Raw genomic sequence first — 14,157 nt, 5'->3', positions numbered from 1 at the left:
CGTGGACGAGTAGCGAGCGGTGGTGGCTGCGCGAAGGATGAAAAGCTCGGGCCCGGCAGCGGATCTGATAATTGTCTCGAATCAGATCCGTTCGGATCTAATCAGCTTGGAGCAATGATAACCGAAGAGGAGTATTGCTTTTCTCCCTAGATGCCCTGTCTTGCAGGGGCGGCAATGGCTTGCCCTTGCTTTTCTCTACACAAGCTCCCAACGGGTCTCTTGGTTCTCGTGAGGCCATTCGTGACTCGATCTGTGCAGATCCAGTCTTTTTTTCTCTCTAGTGGCGCCTCACAGTTGAATCTGGCATGCAGGATTTATTCTCAGAGTAGTAGGGATAAGTGGGGTCTATCGTGAGCCATATAACATGCCGTTCGCCCTTTACATGAAGTCTTTGCAAGCTAGGTCCCACCCGACTTTCTATTCTACACTTCATATTCACCATGAGGCTCAGGATTCCCAACATTCACACGCGACCCAATGAGGTGCCTATGGTAGCAGAGACTGCTACTGGCAGCGATGTCGAAGTCGCTGGTGCCCAAGAGATGAACGAGAAGGACGGTACTCAGGTCACCAGCAAGGCCGAAGAGGATACTGTTACTCCTGAGTTCCAGCACGGCGTACAGATGGCCCAAGCAATGAACCAGGTCTGGACTAGAGAGCATCTGATAGCAGCCTACATCATCATCTGGGTCATCAATTTCATCCAAGGCTTCGGATCTGGTATCACAGGTATGTCGATCGTCGTGAAAAGTGGTGAATAAACAGAAGCTGAATCATACTCGCAGGAACTCTGACTCCCTACGTGACCAGCTCCTTCCAAGCTCACTCCCTGACCGCCACGACTAGTATCATCTCGAGCTTGATCGCTGGCTTGTGGAAGCTTCCTTATGCTAAGATCCTCGACGTCTGGGGCCGTCCTCAAGGCTTCGCTTTGATGGTCGCCTCCACCGTACTCGGTTTCATTATGATGGCAGGCTGCACGAATGTCACCACGTATTGCGCCGCTCAAGTTTTCTATCAAGTCGGCTATACCGCCATCGATTTCACGATCACCATCTTCGTTGCTGATACTAGCAGCCTCAAAAATAGAGCTTGTCTGCAAATCCCCAGACGAGTCCTAAGATGATGGAAATTTTGCTAACTTCTACTATAGGGTGGATTGCATACACCGCTTCCCCTTGGCTTATCGTCACATGGTGCTATGGTCCTGCCACCAATAGCGTACTCGAAAGCATCGGCTTCAGATGGGGCTTCGGTATCTGGGCCATAGTATATCCTATCGTCTGCGCTCCTCTGTTCTGGCTCATGTGGCACAACTTAAAGAAGGCCGAGAAACAAGGGTTGATCCCCAAGCAAGACAGCGGACGCACATGGAGGGAATCTGTCATCTACTACGCCGTCCAATTCGATGTTGTTGGCATACTCCTGATTGCCACTGGACTCTCGTTGTTCTTGCTATCGTTCAGCTTATATTCCTATCAAGCTGAACAGTGGAAATCACCCATGATCATCTGCTTCCTGGTCTTCGGTATCCTTCTCTCCGCCTCTTTCTCGGTCTGGGAGGCCAAGCTCGCCCCTGTTACCTTCGTGCCTTGGCATCTGATGAAGGACAGAACTGTCATCTTTACCTTCGCTATGGTTGCTGCCATTTACAGTGGTTACAATGTCTGGTACGATTACTTCTACAGCATGCTTATCGTTGTCTTCAACACTTCGGTACGCGATGCTACCTACATTCTGAACATCTATACTATTGGCGCAACCTTCTGGTGCCTGGTCGTCGGTATCATCATCCGCTATAACGGACGCCTCAAGTGGATCGCCCTATACTTCGGTGTGCCGGTCAACCTCCTTGGAGTCGGTCTTATGATCAAGTTCCGTCATCCAGACACTAGTATCGGCTGGATCGTCATGTGTCAAATATTCGTTGCTTTTGGTAAGCAAAATATCAAACAAGCTCGGAGAGTGTTGGAAACATTTGCTAATTTCTTATTCTTAGGTGGCGGCACCCTTGTAAGTTGAGCCGGCGATATAAATATCGTGTGAATATCAACGACGACTCCCTGCGTTTTTGCTGACACCACTCTTCTAGGTTATCTGCGAGCAAATGACCGTCATGGCCGTCTCGACTCAACAAAACATTCCCGCCATCCTCGCCTTCGAATTCATGATCGCCAACATTGGCTCTTCCATCGGTTCCGCCATCGCTGCAGCCATGTGGACTGGTCTCTTCCCCACCAACCTCGCCAAATATCTCCCTGCTTCTGCCCTTCCAGACCTCCAGACTATCTATGGAGATTTGACCGTCCAGAGCAGTTACGCCATCGGCACTCCTGAAAGAGACGGCATCAACAAGGCCTATGGTGAGACTCAGAAACTCATGGTTGTGGCATCAACTTGTCTCTATGCTACAATTATTGTCTGGGTCAGTCTGTGGAGAGAGATCAATGTCAAGGGTATGAAACAGAATAAGGGTATGACCATGTAGAGTTCTGCTTGGTTGACTTTTGAATCTTTGGGGAAAAGAGGTGCTTGATGTCTAGATGGTTAGTAGAAGTTAATTTGATGAGATATATGTTTAGAGCTCTCCTATCCATGGCAGTTCTGTATGTGTTTTGGCCTTTTTAACGCCAATCAAGCGAGTCTTTTGGTTGAACCTTTTCCAACTTTGCGTTGTTCGCTTTCCTAAGTTCTCGAGTGCATTTCGACGAAAGGCAGGATATCTTTGAGGTCAGTCAGATAATGCGGCGAGAGTGATGGTGTTGAAGACTCTTAATGAACACGGCGCTGTTTTCAATTCAATCGTGCCTTTTAACATATCCGGAGCAGACTTTACTGGCCAAAAGAGAATGGCTGTTATACCTTGAAAAGGAAAGTGCGATTAAGGAACGGATCCAAAAAATCTCATCATTATTTTAATCAGCCTCTCTTTCTTCACTCGACTTTCTGATCGAAAATCTCTTCCGACCTAATCTCATATCTTCACTAACTGATCGACTTCGCCAGATACACTGGGTCAACACTTTCGCATCTACCGTAGCAATCACTCTTTCTTCATTTTGTAAAAGTCGCTATTTTCTAGATCAATCCAGTCGTGACCATGGATCAAATATATCCTAGGACTCTTTCTGTAGCAGAGGTTCATCACCGCTTGGTCGAAGCGATTGATTTGTTCAACGATGAGTAATTCCACGAATACAAAAGCTGCCAACCAATTGTTGTTTAGATGTCATATATCAACATGGCAACGACAGCGAAAGAAAAAGGTGTTAAGGATGAAGCAATCACTCAAGCTCGTCAAGACACACATGCTCAACATTGTAGAACTTCCACCAGACGTCTTGAAATGATTGCAAAAATCAAAAGATGCCGAGTTACCTCGAAGCAAACTCCTCGTAAATACCGAACGCGAAGCAAAAGCAGAAAGCAAAGAGCTCAACACCATCAAGATACGCTCAGCTAATTGCAGAAACACGTTCCAAGATAACTAAGCACAATCTCACCAACAATAACATAGACTCCCTTCGAAGTATTGCCCATGTATGTTGATTCTTGAACAGATAGTCGGCAACATAGCATCTCTGTCCAACGCTGCATTCCGAAAGATAGTGCAGAAGGTTTTCCAAAAACTCCGACACAAGCACACCCAGTGATCCAGAATATGAGTATGACATATCCGTATCATATCCTATCGTATCGAAAAAGGAAAAATCTTCCACTTCGAAAAAGAATACTCATGCATAACAGGTATGCAAAAATCTCGCCATCCTCAATTCATGGAAAAGTGCTAGCTACTACTTTGGTTCTTCCTCTCTACAACTATAATGCAGGGAACAAACTCATTGAAAGGCACGAATCTTTCAATTAAGACATACATCGTCTATTGAGAAGGGAATACCTCGACACAATCCATATAGGTCTAGCTACAAGTGCTTCCAAAAAGATTTCCCATTGCATTTCAGGTAGATTACCGAAATGCATTCAATGATAATACAGCACACGGGGAAAAAAAAGACATCGATAAGAGTGGAAAGAAGCAAGCGATCATATGGAGGATGATAATATTCAAACCCCACAAAAAAAGACAGAACACGAAATACCTGTCGTGGACGTGACGCATATGAGCAAAGGAGAGCAGGAGGGGTGAGAGAAGTAAGAAGTGGAAAATGAAAGAAGCACAGCACAGCACCCACGAACATGCAAATCCCATCGTCGTGATAATAAAGCTAATAACACCACAACAGTCACCACCCAACGCCCAGAAACAAAAACAGAAAACTCCACCGGTCATGTTAAAAACACCGATAGCAGTCTCGCGAACCGTGACATGATGGTGATTCATCGATCAAGCAACACCATAACTACCAATCCTTAACCTCAAAACATCCATTTTTCTCCCTATGAGCGATCCACCTATCCGCCCACCCCTTCATCCTCTCCCTCCCCTTCCCACTCCCCACATTAACGGTAGGAATAATTTTCTCCACCCTCAAAGCCGTACAAAACATAGTCAATTCTCTGAAACTCGAATGTTCTGAGTACGGAACACCAAAACATTTGGCTCTGTTCGTGGATCCTCGTTGAGGGGATAGGTCTTTTATCGAATATGCGGATTTCCAGGACGTGGAGTAGAGGATGTTGCTGACGTTGGGGGTGTCGAGGCGGGAGGAGGGGGGTTTGTAGTTCCAGCCAGAGGGGCGGAAGCCGATGCAGCGGTCAAAGTGGTCGGCGTAGCCTTGACGGTAGTCATCGAGGGTATCGGCGCGGATCTCGAAGATGGGCGTCATGTGGACTTGAGCCTCCCGTGGATCAGTGGTGAGTAAACCGCTCAACTCCGGATCCTCCAAAGCGCGACAGATGCGTTGTTTGCCTGCTGGCGCGAAGATCTTTGAGCCTAGTGCTTTTGCTATGCCGATGCAGATGCGTTCTTTGCCAATTGAGTAGGTGCCGACCACCACGAGCAGACGGGCGGCTTTTGTGCTGGTCAATTTGCCGTTATTGTGCAACTTCAGCTCGGTGGAGTCGGAGGGCTCCTGCTTGATCTTCATATCTGAGTCTTCTTGTTTAAGGGTTGGCTGTGAGTCTTGGCGGACGAATTTGGCCATGCTTGCGCTTTCCGATTTTAACGAATCGAGTACCAAAGGGTCATCGTTGTATCTGACGCACATATCTGCGCATGCTTTGATAACATCTTCTTGCTCTGGGAAAGAATATTTTGGGGACAGATATGTCGTGTCTGCTTGCGTTAGCTTTATGATCAAAGGTAGAAGTTAGGTATCAAAGAATCGAAGAGTCGTGAGACCAAATTCTGGAAGACAAATCCGCCAAGTCCACCCAATTGGTCTCACGACTTCTAGTTCTATGGTGGTAAGTTTGACTCACCAAGATAACAGACGTCAATCTTCTGTTCCTTGTTCTTTCCGGTGATATGATCTTGTACATCTGGTCGTAACAGAGGATGTTCGAGGTGCATGCGACATGCTCTGAAGTCTCCGCAATGCAGGACACGGTGTAACTTTGGATCAGGACCTTTACTGAGAGGCTTCTCGAACAGGTATAGAGATGAGCCAGGACAGTGGTTTGCCGAAATCATTGTCACAGTGACTCCAGGTGTTCCTGGCACCTCAAATGGGACTTCCCAATCCAGGGCAATGACGTACTCTGGGTTGACACGTAGCTGCTGTTTGACCAGATTGGCAGTAACTTTACTGCAGTAGATGGGTCCATGTGTCCAAGTACTTGTGAGACCGACATAGTGGTCACTGTGGAAATGACTCAAGAAGTAGGCGTTGCATCCGGCGACAGCACCATATCTGAAAGCATCAACAGCAATGTTTGTGCCTGGTAGGATTTTGTAGAAAGGACATGTTCGGGTGTAGCTTGGCTTTCCACGAGAGGCGTTCTCCGCGGCGGCAGCATTAGCCCACGCCATATCTTCAGATCGACTTGTCATGAGTTTCGAGAATGCAGAGCTTGAAGAATCGTTGCCGGATGGTTGTGACTGAGCGGGTTTTGCTGGACGGACAGGCTTCTTGAATCGTGCTGGTGAAAGGGCGGTAGGTGGGGGCTTCTCTTTCTTTTCAGGCAATGGCGTGGGGTTCCCATCAAGGCAGTTGTTGACATGGACGGCAGCGTCTGATTCTGCTACACCAGCAAGATTGACGCTGCAAATCGGACATGAAGGAGCGTCTGCTTCTGGTGTTTTAATCTCATCATCTTGGAAACTGTCATCTTCGCCCTGTTCAAGCTTGATCTGTTCCTGCTCCATCCACAATCTCTCGACATATTCTTCACCTTCATCAAAAACATCATCTTCAAAGTCGTCAGTTCCCTCGAAGTCGCCAAAGTTGTCTTGTTCTGCTACTGACGCGGAAGTAGGTTGGTGAATCAACGATGGTGGTTGTTTCGCTTCTGCCTTGATGGTTGCAGGTGCAGTGGTTGCAATGCTCGGCTTGGTGTCGTCGTCTTCTTCCTCGCTGTCGGATTCTTCCATGAATGGTCCAGATGTGGTCTTGACGATGGGTACAGCCTTAGGCTCTGCCACTGGTGTAGGAACTGGAGATGTGGGGTTGGCCTCTTCCACGCTCTCAACTGGCGATAGCTTCCGCCTCTTGATTGGACCGTCCTCCTCGTTGAAGCGTGACTCCTGCTCTTCCTCGACTTCAATCTCTTCTACAATTTCCTGACCTTTGGCTGGCGAAGATGCAGGGTTGGCAACAAACAGACCATCATCCTTCTTGAAGAAAGACAAGATGCTGCCATTGGGTTTGCCCTTTGGCTTGGAATCCTTGGCCGATGCAGATTTCTTAGTATTGGCATTTCCCTTTGCAAAAGTGGATATCTTTGGCTGCTTCGAGCCGCTAGAGCTTCGTGGCGGCATTGTCCTGGTAGCCATGGGTGGCGGTTTGGTCGTCGGTATGGCGGGTGGCGGTTTGCTCAATGGAGTGGTGGAATTGGATGGCGACGGCGGTCTGCCTACGGAGGGGAGGACATGCGTTCCTGATGATACTGTTTTGTTTTCTCGTGGGTTTCGAAACATGTGGCTCCTTGGATCATGTTCGGCCTTGACAAAAGTTGTCGATGACGCTCAAGCCGGAGGCGGCGTCGGTCGTGTCAGAACGCGTAGATTGCTTTCGCGATAATGCCAAGACAAGACATGTATCAAAGAAACATCCATCAAGACAACACATGGAAAAGCAACACCTGACAGGAGGAAGAAAGTCAATACGATATGGTTCGTCGCATTTTGATCTATGTGGAAAGAACTACAACCCCCATTCTTGTCACCAACGTCCTCTTTCCTTGATCCCGCCAACCATGCTCCGTATTCACCATTTGCACAACCCTTGACATCCGGAACCACTGGATCCTGCTTTGAAGTCGGGTCGAGCATTACTACTAAGGAGAGAAGACAAGATGACGGTAAAAAGGTGTGGAGCTCTTGTAAATAACGCCGTGCTCCGCATGAGTGAGTAGTATGACTTTACAGTGCCGAAAAGACAAAGAGCTGGGACGTGCCGCGTCAGTCGTGCTCGGAGGGAGAGCGTCTCGTCAGGATACTCACATTGTTAGTCGCAGCAATGGCAATGCTATCCTCGAACGGATGCCAGCTCATGTGCAATATCTTCTTGTTAAAATCGATTGCGTCGGCATCCGTCTCCTTGCGCATCCTGCTGCCCTGGCCTGCAGGGCTGTTGGCTCTGCTGTTGCCCTTCTTGTCCTTGGCTCCGTTCATCGGTGTGGGGATTCCAACCTTCTTGGCCTTGAACGCGCTCTTATCGGCTTGCAGTACCACTTCGGTGTCTTTGCCCGCTTCTGATGGATAAATCATGAAGTTGTTGTTGTAAGATCCTGTCATGACATTCTTGGCATCTCCCGAGAAGACGACCTCGAACTTGTCAAAGATGCTGTCATTCTCATATGTGTCGCAGAGGCGTGGTCGGAGGTGTTCGTGAATGGGGATGGTCTTGACTGGTTGTCTTTCCATGTTTACATCCCAAATCTTGACGGTGAGGTAGTCGCGCGATAGAATGTAACGGCCGTCATGTGAGAAGCGAACATCCGAAATGGATGAGATGATTTCTGAGAAGAATGACCTGGAAGAAGGATCCTCTTCTTGCTCGAATTCTGCCACTTGTCAGTATTTCGTTCATGCTTTCAGACAATCACGGTCAAAAACTTACGCTTGGCATGAGAATCACAAAGAGCCCTCTCACGCATATCAGCCAGCTTGATGGTTCCCTTGCTGCTGGCATACATGAACCAATTGCAGCTGAGCGGGTGAAACTCTGCGGCGGTAATGACCTCGGTCAACTCTTCCATGTTTGCAGGCTTGATGTCAACAATGTTGAAGCTCTGATCTTGAATGTTGAGGTTCCACAAGTTGATGCGCAAATCATCACTACTGATGTATGTCTCGCCATCGCTGTTGACAGAAATGCTATTAATGTGGTAAGCGTGGGCGTTGGCGTACACGCGGCGAGGTACAGCAGCGATGACTGTGTCGTGGTGTGTCATGCGGGGGAAGGAGAGGTCGGCGGTGCTGCGGAAATGTTTGTTGGGAGCTCTGACGGGGCCGCCGCCAACAGCACCGCCTGCGCCGGCAGGGGTCAAGTCTTGCGACAGATTGTTCTCGGCCACGACCTTGAGGGATTTTTCAAAGACCTTCCATAGCTTGATGGTCTTGTCGTTGGTCGACAGCAGGTAATGCGACGCGTTTTGTCTTCGGCACCATTTGATCTTGTTGATCTTTTCCTCGATTTCGAGAGATTTGAGGTAGTCGAACTCGGGCTCATGTGATTGGAACTCGGTGTGGAACTTGTACTCGCATGTTTTTTTCTTGCAGTTGTCAGCGCTTGAAGGCCTTTCGTCGGGGGCGGGGAGGCTAGGTACCGTCTCATTACGTTCGAAAAGAACAACGCGGCCGCCCTTGTCGCCAGTGGCCAAGTAGTTACCCGTCTGATCGAACTCGACCGTTGAGATGATGTCGGCTGTGTCTTGTCAGCGGTGCTGTGGATGGAGGGGCAATTCAAGCATAACGCACCTTCTGTGATGTCCTCGACGTCTCCCTTGTCACCAAAGCACCTGTACGTCTTCTATCAGCCTATGTGTTCGTGCAGAGATTTGGTCGAGTCACGATTGAGTGCTTGTTGGGTGGGGTGTATGTATTCCAGCAGCAGCACGTGCGGGCCGACAGCGGTCAAGCGCCGAGCAAGGACGTTCTTGCTGGATGGGAGAGTATAAAAGAAGAGGGTTGATGGTTGAGAGCAGGGTATGAGATGGTGGAGAGACTCACTGGGTGAACTTCCATGTGGGAGGCTGCTGCGGGTCTCCGTCCACCATGATTTCTGATGCTACTGGAGCAGATGCGGGATGGTCTCCGGGAATTGGCTATGTAGCTGGGGCTGGACAAGACACGATAGGTGCTCCTGGCAAGACCGAGGCAGGGCTTTCTCAAGATGACAGGAATTGGGCGGATGGGATATGGATAGATGGGTTGCAAGCTTCAGCTTCGGATGATGTCAGGTCGGCCAAGCAGAGATGCAGCTGCAGTTGCGAGTCGATGGCGCAGCGCTATGAGGACGATGGAGGGGCGGTGCGGAGGGGTGGATTAGCGGGGCTTCGTATCGACAAAGGGCGACGGGAGTGTGGGTTGAAGGGTGGTTTGTTGTTTGGTGACCGTGTCTTGGTGTATCGAAGGGGGTTTGGCTCTGCTGCTTGAATGAAGGGAGAGCGCTTTTCGCGGGGCACGACACGCCGCTTTTTCAGACCAACCAACGCCAAGACCTATGACCTGAATTCAGCTGCTGTCGACCGCCCGTCTCTGCTTGAAGGCTCACTTTTCCGTTTGTTCAATCGAATGTCTCGTCGTTCTAGAGCTCTATGTTCTTGTCGACGGGAAGTTGTTGCATCGACAATGCGCATGCACTTTGTTCTGACAAGCAAATCTCACCTTCTTTGTCCCGATCCGTCCATCTCGCTGTTTCAAACCAAGCTTGAGATTGCACACACCGCGATCAAGAAGCTTGACCCCAAAGAGTCGTGCTTGTATTTCGATTTAGATGCTACTTTACCATAGCGCCCATCGTTTCTCACCATCGTCATCGCAACTTCTCTGCCCTACACCATGGAGAAACACTGGTCACATCGAAATAGAGCCTCTAAGATGGTGATGCTTCTTTGTGTTTCAGCCGCCTATTAAGTGCCTGTCTACTGCTGCCTTTGGCCTTCATCCCCATGACGTCTCTTTGATCAAGTCATGTCAAATCACCTACAACATCTTTGACTCTTGACAACAAAGGAAAAGCTATAGAAGCTCTAGAAGATATTCCAGAACATCAAGTGCTTCTGGGGGAGACCCTGACTGATGTGGAAGGCGACAAGAGAAATACGCAGTCCAAGCAAAAGATATCAATGAGCCTACCATACTCACCTAGATCTAGCCAAGGCTGCAATAAATGTCAATTTATGCGGCATCGATGACCCCTACTTCTTGCGGCATTTTGACTTTGGGATTGAACAGGGTTATGCTTGGTCAATTTTATCGTGGTGGATTGTTGTCTTGAATGCTTTGCGCACGAGTGGAAGTGTTTTATGCCGCAGCTTCCGAGTCTCGCTCTTGCCTCTTGTGACGATTCGCACCCACGAACAGACGCCCTTTCTTCTCTGAGTAGGCTCGAACATAATCGAATGAGTTGGTACGTCAAGTGAATATATGATAGAATTAACGAGTCTCATGGCAAGTAAATCGGCAAGTCTTGACAGATGCCGGGTGGTTCCTGGCGCGGATAGCCGAGGTTTATGACTTATGCTCGACGATGATTGGCCAGATCTCCAGAAGACTCGACAGCTCGGAGGGATCTTGGATGCTCCTCCACGACGTTTGCCCCGTCGTTGGCCGAGCCCTTTCGATATCCTTTGCCATCGCGTCTCTGCAACACCACTCTCCCCTCTTCTCCTTGCTTGTCTTGTTGCCGTCTTAGTATCGGCCTTTCCTAATCCACATTCGCAATCATGAGCTCGTTCGGTTTGCGACAGTTCGCCGCTTCTTCAAGGGTGTGTTTCCCTCGAAAATGGACTTGGGAAAATTGGTAGCTGACGACAAGATTGGCAGTTCTCGCAAGGCCTTAGAAGACAGCAGGCTCGCGCCTTCTCTCGCAGCGCACCCGCTGCCCGTATCATCACAAACCAGCCCCTTCGCGCAAAGGAGGCTTCGCCTTTCCTCAGCAACAAGTACCCCGTCATTGACCACGAATACGATGCCCTCGTCGTCGGTGCCGGTGGCGCTGGTCTGAGAGCCGCCTTCGGTCTGGCTGAGGCTGGCTTCAACACCGCCTGTATCTCGAAGCTGTTCCCCACCAGATCGCACACCGTCGCCGCCCAGGGTGGTATCAACGCCGCTCTCGGAAAGTGAGTGACGACATGACTTGGCTATAACAAGAGTTGGGACTGACACACGGTTAACAGCATGCACGAGGATGATTGGAGATGGCACATGTACGACACAGTCAAGGGTTCTGACTGGCTGGGTGACCAGGACGCCATCCACTACATGACCAGAGAGGCCCCCGCCTCGGTCATTGAGCTCGAGAACTACGGTTGCCCCTTCTCCCGTACCGACGACGGCAAGATGTCAGTTTAATCCTGATCAAGCAGGCGAGACAAAGTACTAACATTTACTAGCTACCAGAGAGCATTCGGTGGTCAGTCCAAGGAGTTCGGCAAGGGTGGTCAGGCCTACAGATGCTGCGCCGCCGCTGACAGAACCGGCCACGCTCTTCTTCACACTCTTTACGGACAGTCTCTCCGCCACAACACCAACTACTTCATCGAGTACTTCGCCACCGATCTGATCATGGAGAACGGCGAGTGCAAGGGTGTCATTGCCTACAACCAGGAGGATGGTACCATCCATCGTTTCCGCGCTCAGAACACCGTCTTGGCCACTGGTGGTTACGGACGTGCTTACTTCTCGTGTACCTCTGCCCACACCTGTACCGGTGACGGTATGGCCATGGTCGCCCGTGCTGGTCTTCCTAACCAGGATCTGGAGTTCGTTCAGTTCCACCCTACTGGTATCTACGGCGCTGGATGTTTGATCACTGAGGGCTCTCGTGGTGAGGGTGGTTACCTCCTCAACTCCGAGGGTGAGCGATTCATGGAGCGTTACGCCCCTACCGCCAAGGATCTTGCTTCTCGTGACGTTGTCTCGCGTTCCATGACCATGGAGATCCGCGAGGGTCGTGGTGTTGGTCCCGACAAGGACCACATCTACCTCCAGCTTTCTCACTTGCCCGCTGAGGTTCTTCACGAGCGTCTTCCCGGTATCTCTGAGACCGCCTCCATTTTCGCTGGTGTCGATGTCCGCAAGCAGCCCATTCCCGTTCTTCCTACCGTCCACTACAACATGGGTGGTATCCCTACCAAGTACACTGGTGAAGTCATCACTCAGGATGCTGAGGGTAACGACCAGGTCGTCCCCGGTCTCTTCGCCTGCGGTGAGGCCGCCTGTGTCTCCGTCCACGGTGCTAACCGTCTTGGTGCCAACTCCCTCCTCGACTTGGTCGTCTTCGGTCGCGCTGTTTCTCACACCATCCGTGACAACTTCACCCCCGGACAGAAGCTCCAGGAGATCCCCGCCGATGCTGGTGCCGAGGCCATCAACGTCATCGACCAGGTCCGCACTGCCGAGGGTCCCAAGAGCACCCACGAGGTCCGCCTCGCCATGCAGAAGGTCATGCAGACCGACGTTTCCGTTTTCCGTACCCAGGAGTCGCTCGACGAGGGTGTCAAGAAGATCCGCGATGTTGACCAGCAATTCTCCCAGGTCGGCACTAAGGACCGCAGCATGATCTGGAACTCTGACCTTGTTGAGACTCTTGAGCTTCGTAACCTCCTCACTTGCGCCGTCCAGACCGCCGAGGCTGCCGCCAACAGAAAGGAGTCCCGTGGTGCTCACGCCCGCGAGGACTTCCCCGACCGTGACGACGAGAACTGGATGAAGCACTCCCTGACATGGCAGAAGAACCCCCACGGCAAGGTTGAGCTCGGCTACCGCAAGGTTACCGGCACCACCCTTGACGAGGCTGAGTGCAAGGCCGTTCCTCCTTTCGCCAGAAAGTACTAAGCAATTTGTTGCCGTGTGTGCTTGAGTTCATTGATACCAATAGATGGAGGAGATGCTAAAAAGTCACTTCCGATCCCTGGAGGAGTTTTAGCTCCTTCTATACCAAACCCCCGCCCCTTCCTCATCTTCCATAACAAGGGATCCACCATGATTGAGACAAGGAGTCTTTGAGGAGAATTGACGTTAACGGAGCGATGGGTTATTGCTTCTTCTTTCTTGTGTATGTAAAGCCTTTTTGAACATTTCAACTTTTTTTTTCCAATCTCTCTCCATTTTCAAATCGTCATTCTCTGTGGTAGTCTTTGGTTGTAGCGAACCGTGACTTTTCATCTTTCTCCACGCCATGACTGGGTGAATGTAAGGTCAATTGGCCGTCTATTTTTCTTCGCTGCTGTCCTACAATATCACTCTTTGCAATGAGGTTCTATAAGCCCACGGTCTTGTTATGATTGCAACCTTGCTACCTGGACAGTTAACTGCCTACTTTCTCCCCAGTGCTGCAACTCAAATGCTGCGTATTCTATAGTTATAATCTTACCCTTTTCTTTTATTAGACATTACTTGGTTGTTTTTCGTGTCGTGTCCGTGTAATAAGTTTTGTTGTGGTGTATAAAAAGTTATACAAAAGTATATATATCTTATTCTGTGTGTATAAATCTGCACAAGTCTGCATATACTGCCACAAGTCTGCATAAGAGTAGTAGTAGAATAGTTATCGAGATTTTATGTATGAATATCATGAAGGATAGCTTTTAGAATATACCTAGAGCTAAACGATTATCCTTTTTCTCAAGTCCTCTCTTCAGTCCTACAGATTGGTTCAAATGTAATGGTCGTGTGTCCGTTTTCTAGAAAAGTGAGAGTAGGAATTGATTTTCGATTATTGCGGGACTAGAACTTATCATATGGTTTCAAGATCTGTATAGCGGTTATCTGATATTACAACCATTTATATCGACTTATAACTAGTGTGTGAAAACAAGTGGTCGTCGCTATAATGTCGTTAATGTTGTTTTCGTCATGGTTTAGGG

The 14,157-nt window shown here is 49.5% G+C and overlaps 4 protein-coding genes across 4 annotated transcripts; 2 read left to right on the top strand and 2 right to left on the bottom strand.

Annotated features, from left to right (window-relative positions):
* Window positions 1–440: 440 nt before the first annotated feature.
* Window positions 441–2,488, top strand: M438DRAFT_338498 (siderophore iron transporter-like protein mirB; the record flags this gene model as incomplete). Its single annotated transcript, XM_029904130.1, has 5 exons — window positions 441–729; window positions 786–1,094; window positions 1,154–1,936; window positions 2,000–2,013; window positions 2,093–2,488. The coding sequence occupies 5 exons, from the start codon at window positions 441–443 to the stop codon at window positions 2,486–2,488; spliced, it is 1,791 nt and encodes a 596-aa protein (XP_029757005.1).
* Window positions 2,489–4,280: 1,792 nt separating this feature from the next.
* Window positions 4,281–6,538, bottom strand: M438DRAFT_102913 (DRMBL-domain-containing protein). Its single transcript, XM_029898642.1, has 3 exons — window positions 6,369–6,538; window positions 5,383–6,312; window positions 4,281–5,236 (listed from the first exon to the last, which is right to left on the bottom strand). The coding sequence occupies exons 2-3, from the start codon at window positions 6,266–6,268 to the stop codon at window positions 4,362–4,364; spliced, it is 1,761 nt and encodes a 586-aa protein (XP_029757004.1). The 5' UTR covers window positions 6,269–6,312; window positions 6,369–6,538; the 3' UTR covers window positions 4,281–4,361.
* Window positions 6,539–7,483: 945 nt separating this feature from the next.
* On the bottom strand, window positions 7,484–9,342 carry M438DRAFT_338496 (MgPP2Aregb1, protein phosphatase regulatory beta sub-unit 1; the record flags this gene model as incomplete). Its single annotated transcript, XM_029904129.1, has 5 exons — window positions 7,484–7,507; window positions 7,565–8,127; window positions 8,184–8,990; window positions 9,044–9,084; window positions 9,296–9,342. 5 exons carry the CDS (start codon window positions 9,340–9,342, stop codon window positions 7,484–7,486), a joined length of 1,482 nt encoding a protein of 493 aa, XP_029757003.1.
* A 1,640-nt stretch (window positions 9,343–10,982) lies between these two features.
* On the top strand, window positions 10,983–13,576 carry M438DRAFT_368278 (succinate dehydrogenase). The gene is made up of 4 exons (XM_029908033.1): window positions 10,983–11,055; window positions 11,114–11,409; window positions 11,467–11,631; window positions 11,683–13,576. Exons 1-4 carry the CDS (start codon window positions 11,014–11,016, stop codon window positions 13,124–13,126), a joined length of 1,947 nt encoding a protein of 648 aa, XP_029757002.1. The 5' UTR covers window positions 10,983–11,013; the 3' UTR covers window positions 13,127–13,576.
* Window positions 13,577–14,157: the final 581 nt, after the last annotated feature.

Source organism: Aureobasidium pullulans (assembly GCF_000721785.1).
Source record: "Aureobasidium pullulans EXF-150 unplaced genomic scaffold scaffold_22, whole genome shotgun sequence".
Lineage (NCBI taxonomy): Eukaryota > Fungi > Ascomycota > Dothideomycetes > Dothideales > Saccotheciaceae > Aureobasidium > Aureobasidium pullulans.
The sequence above is the reverse complement of the archived record's forward strand: the minus strand, read 5'-3'. Positions and strand labels throughout refer to the sequence as shown.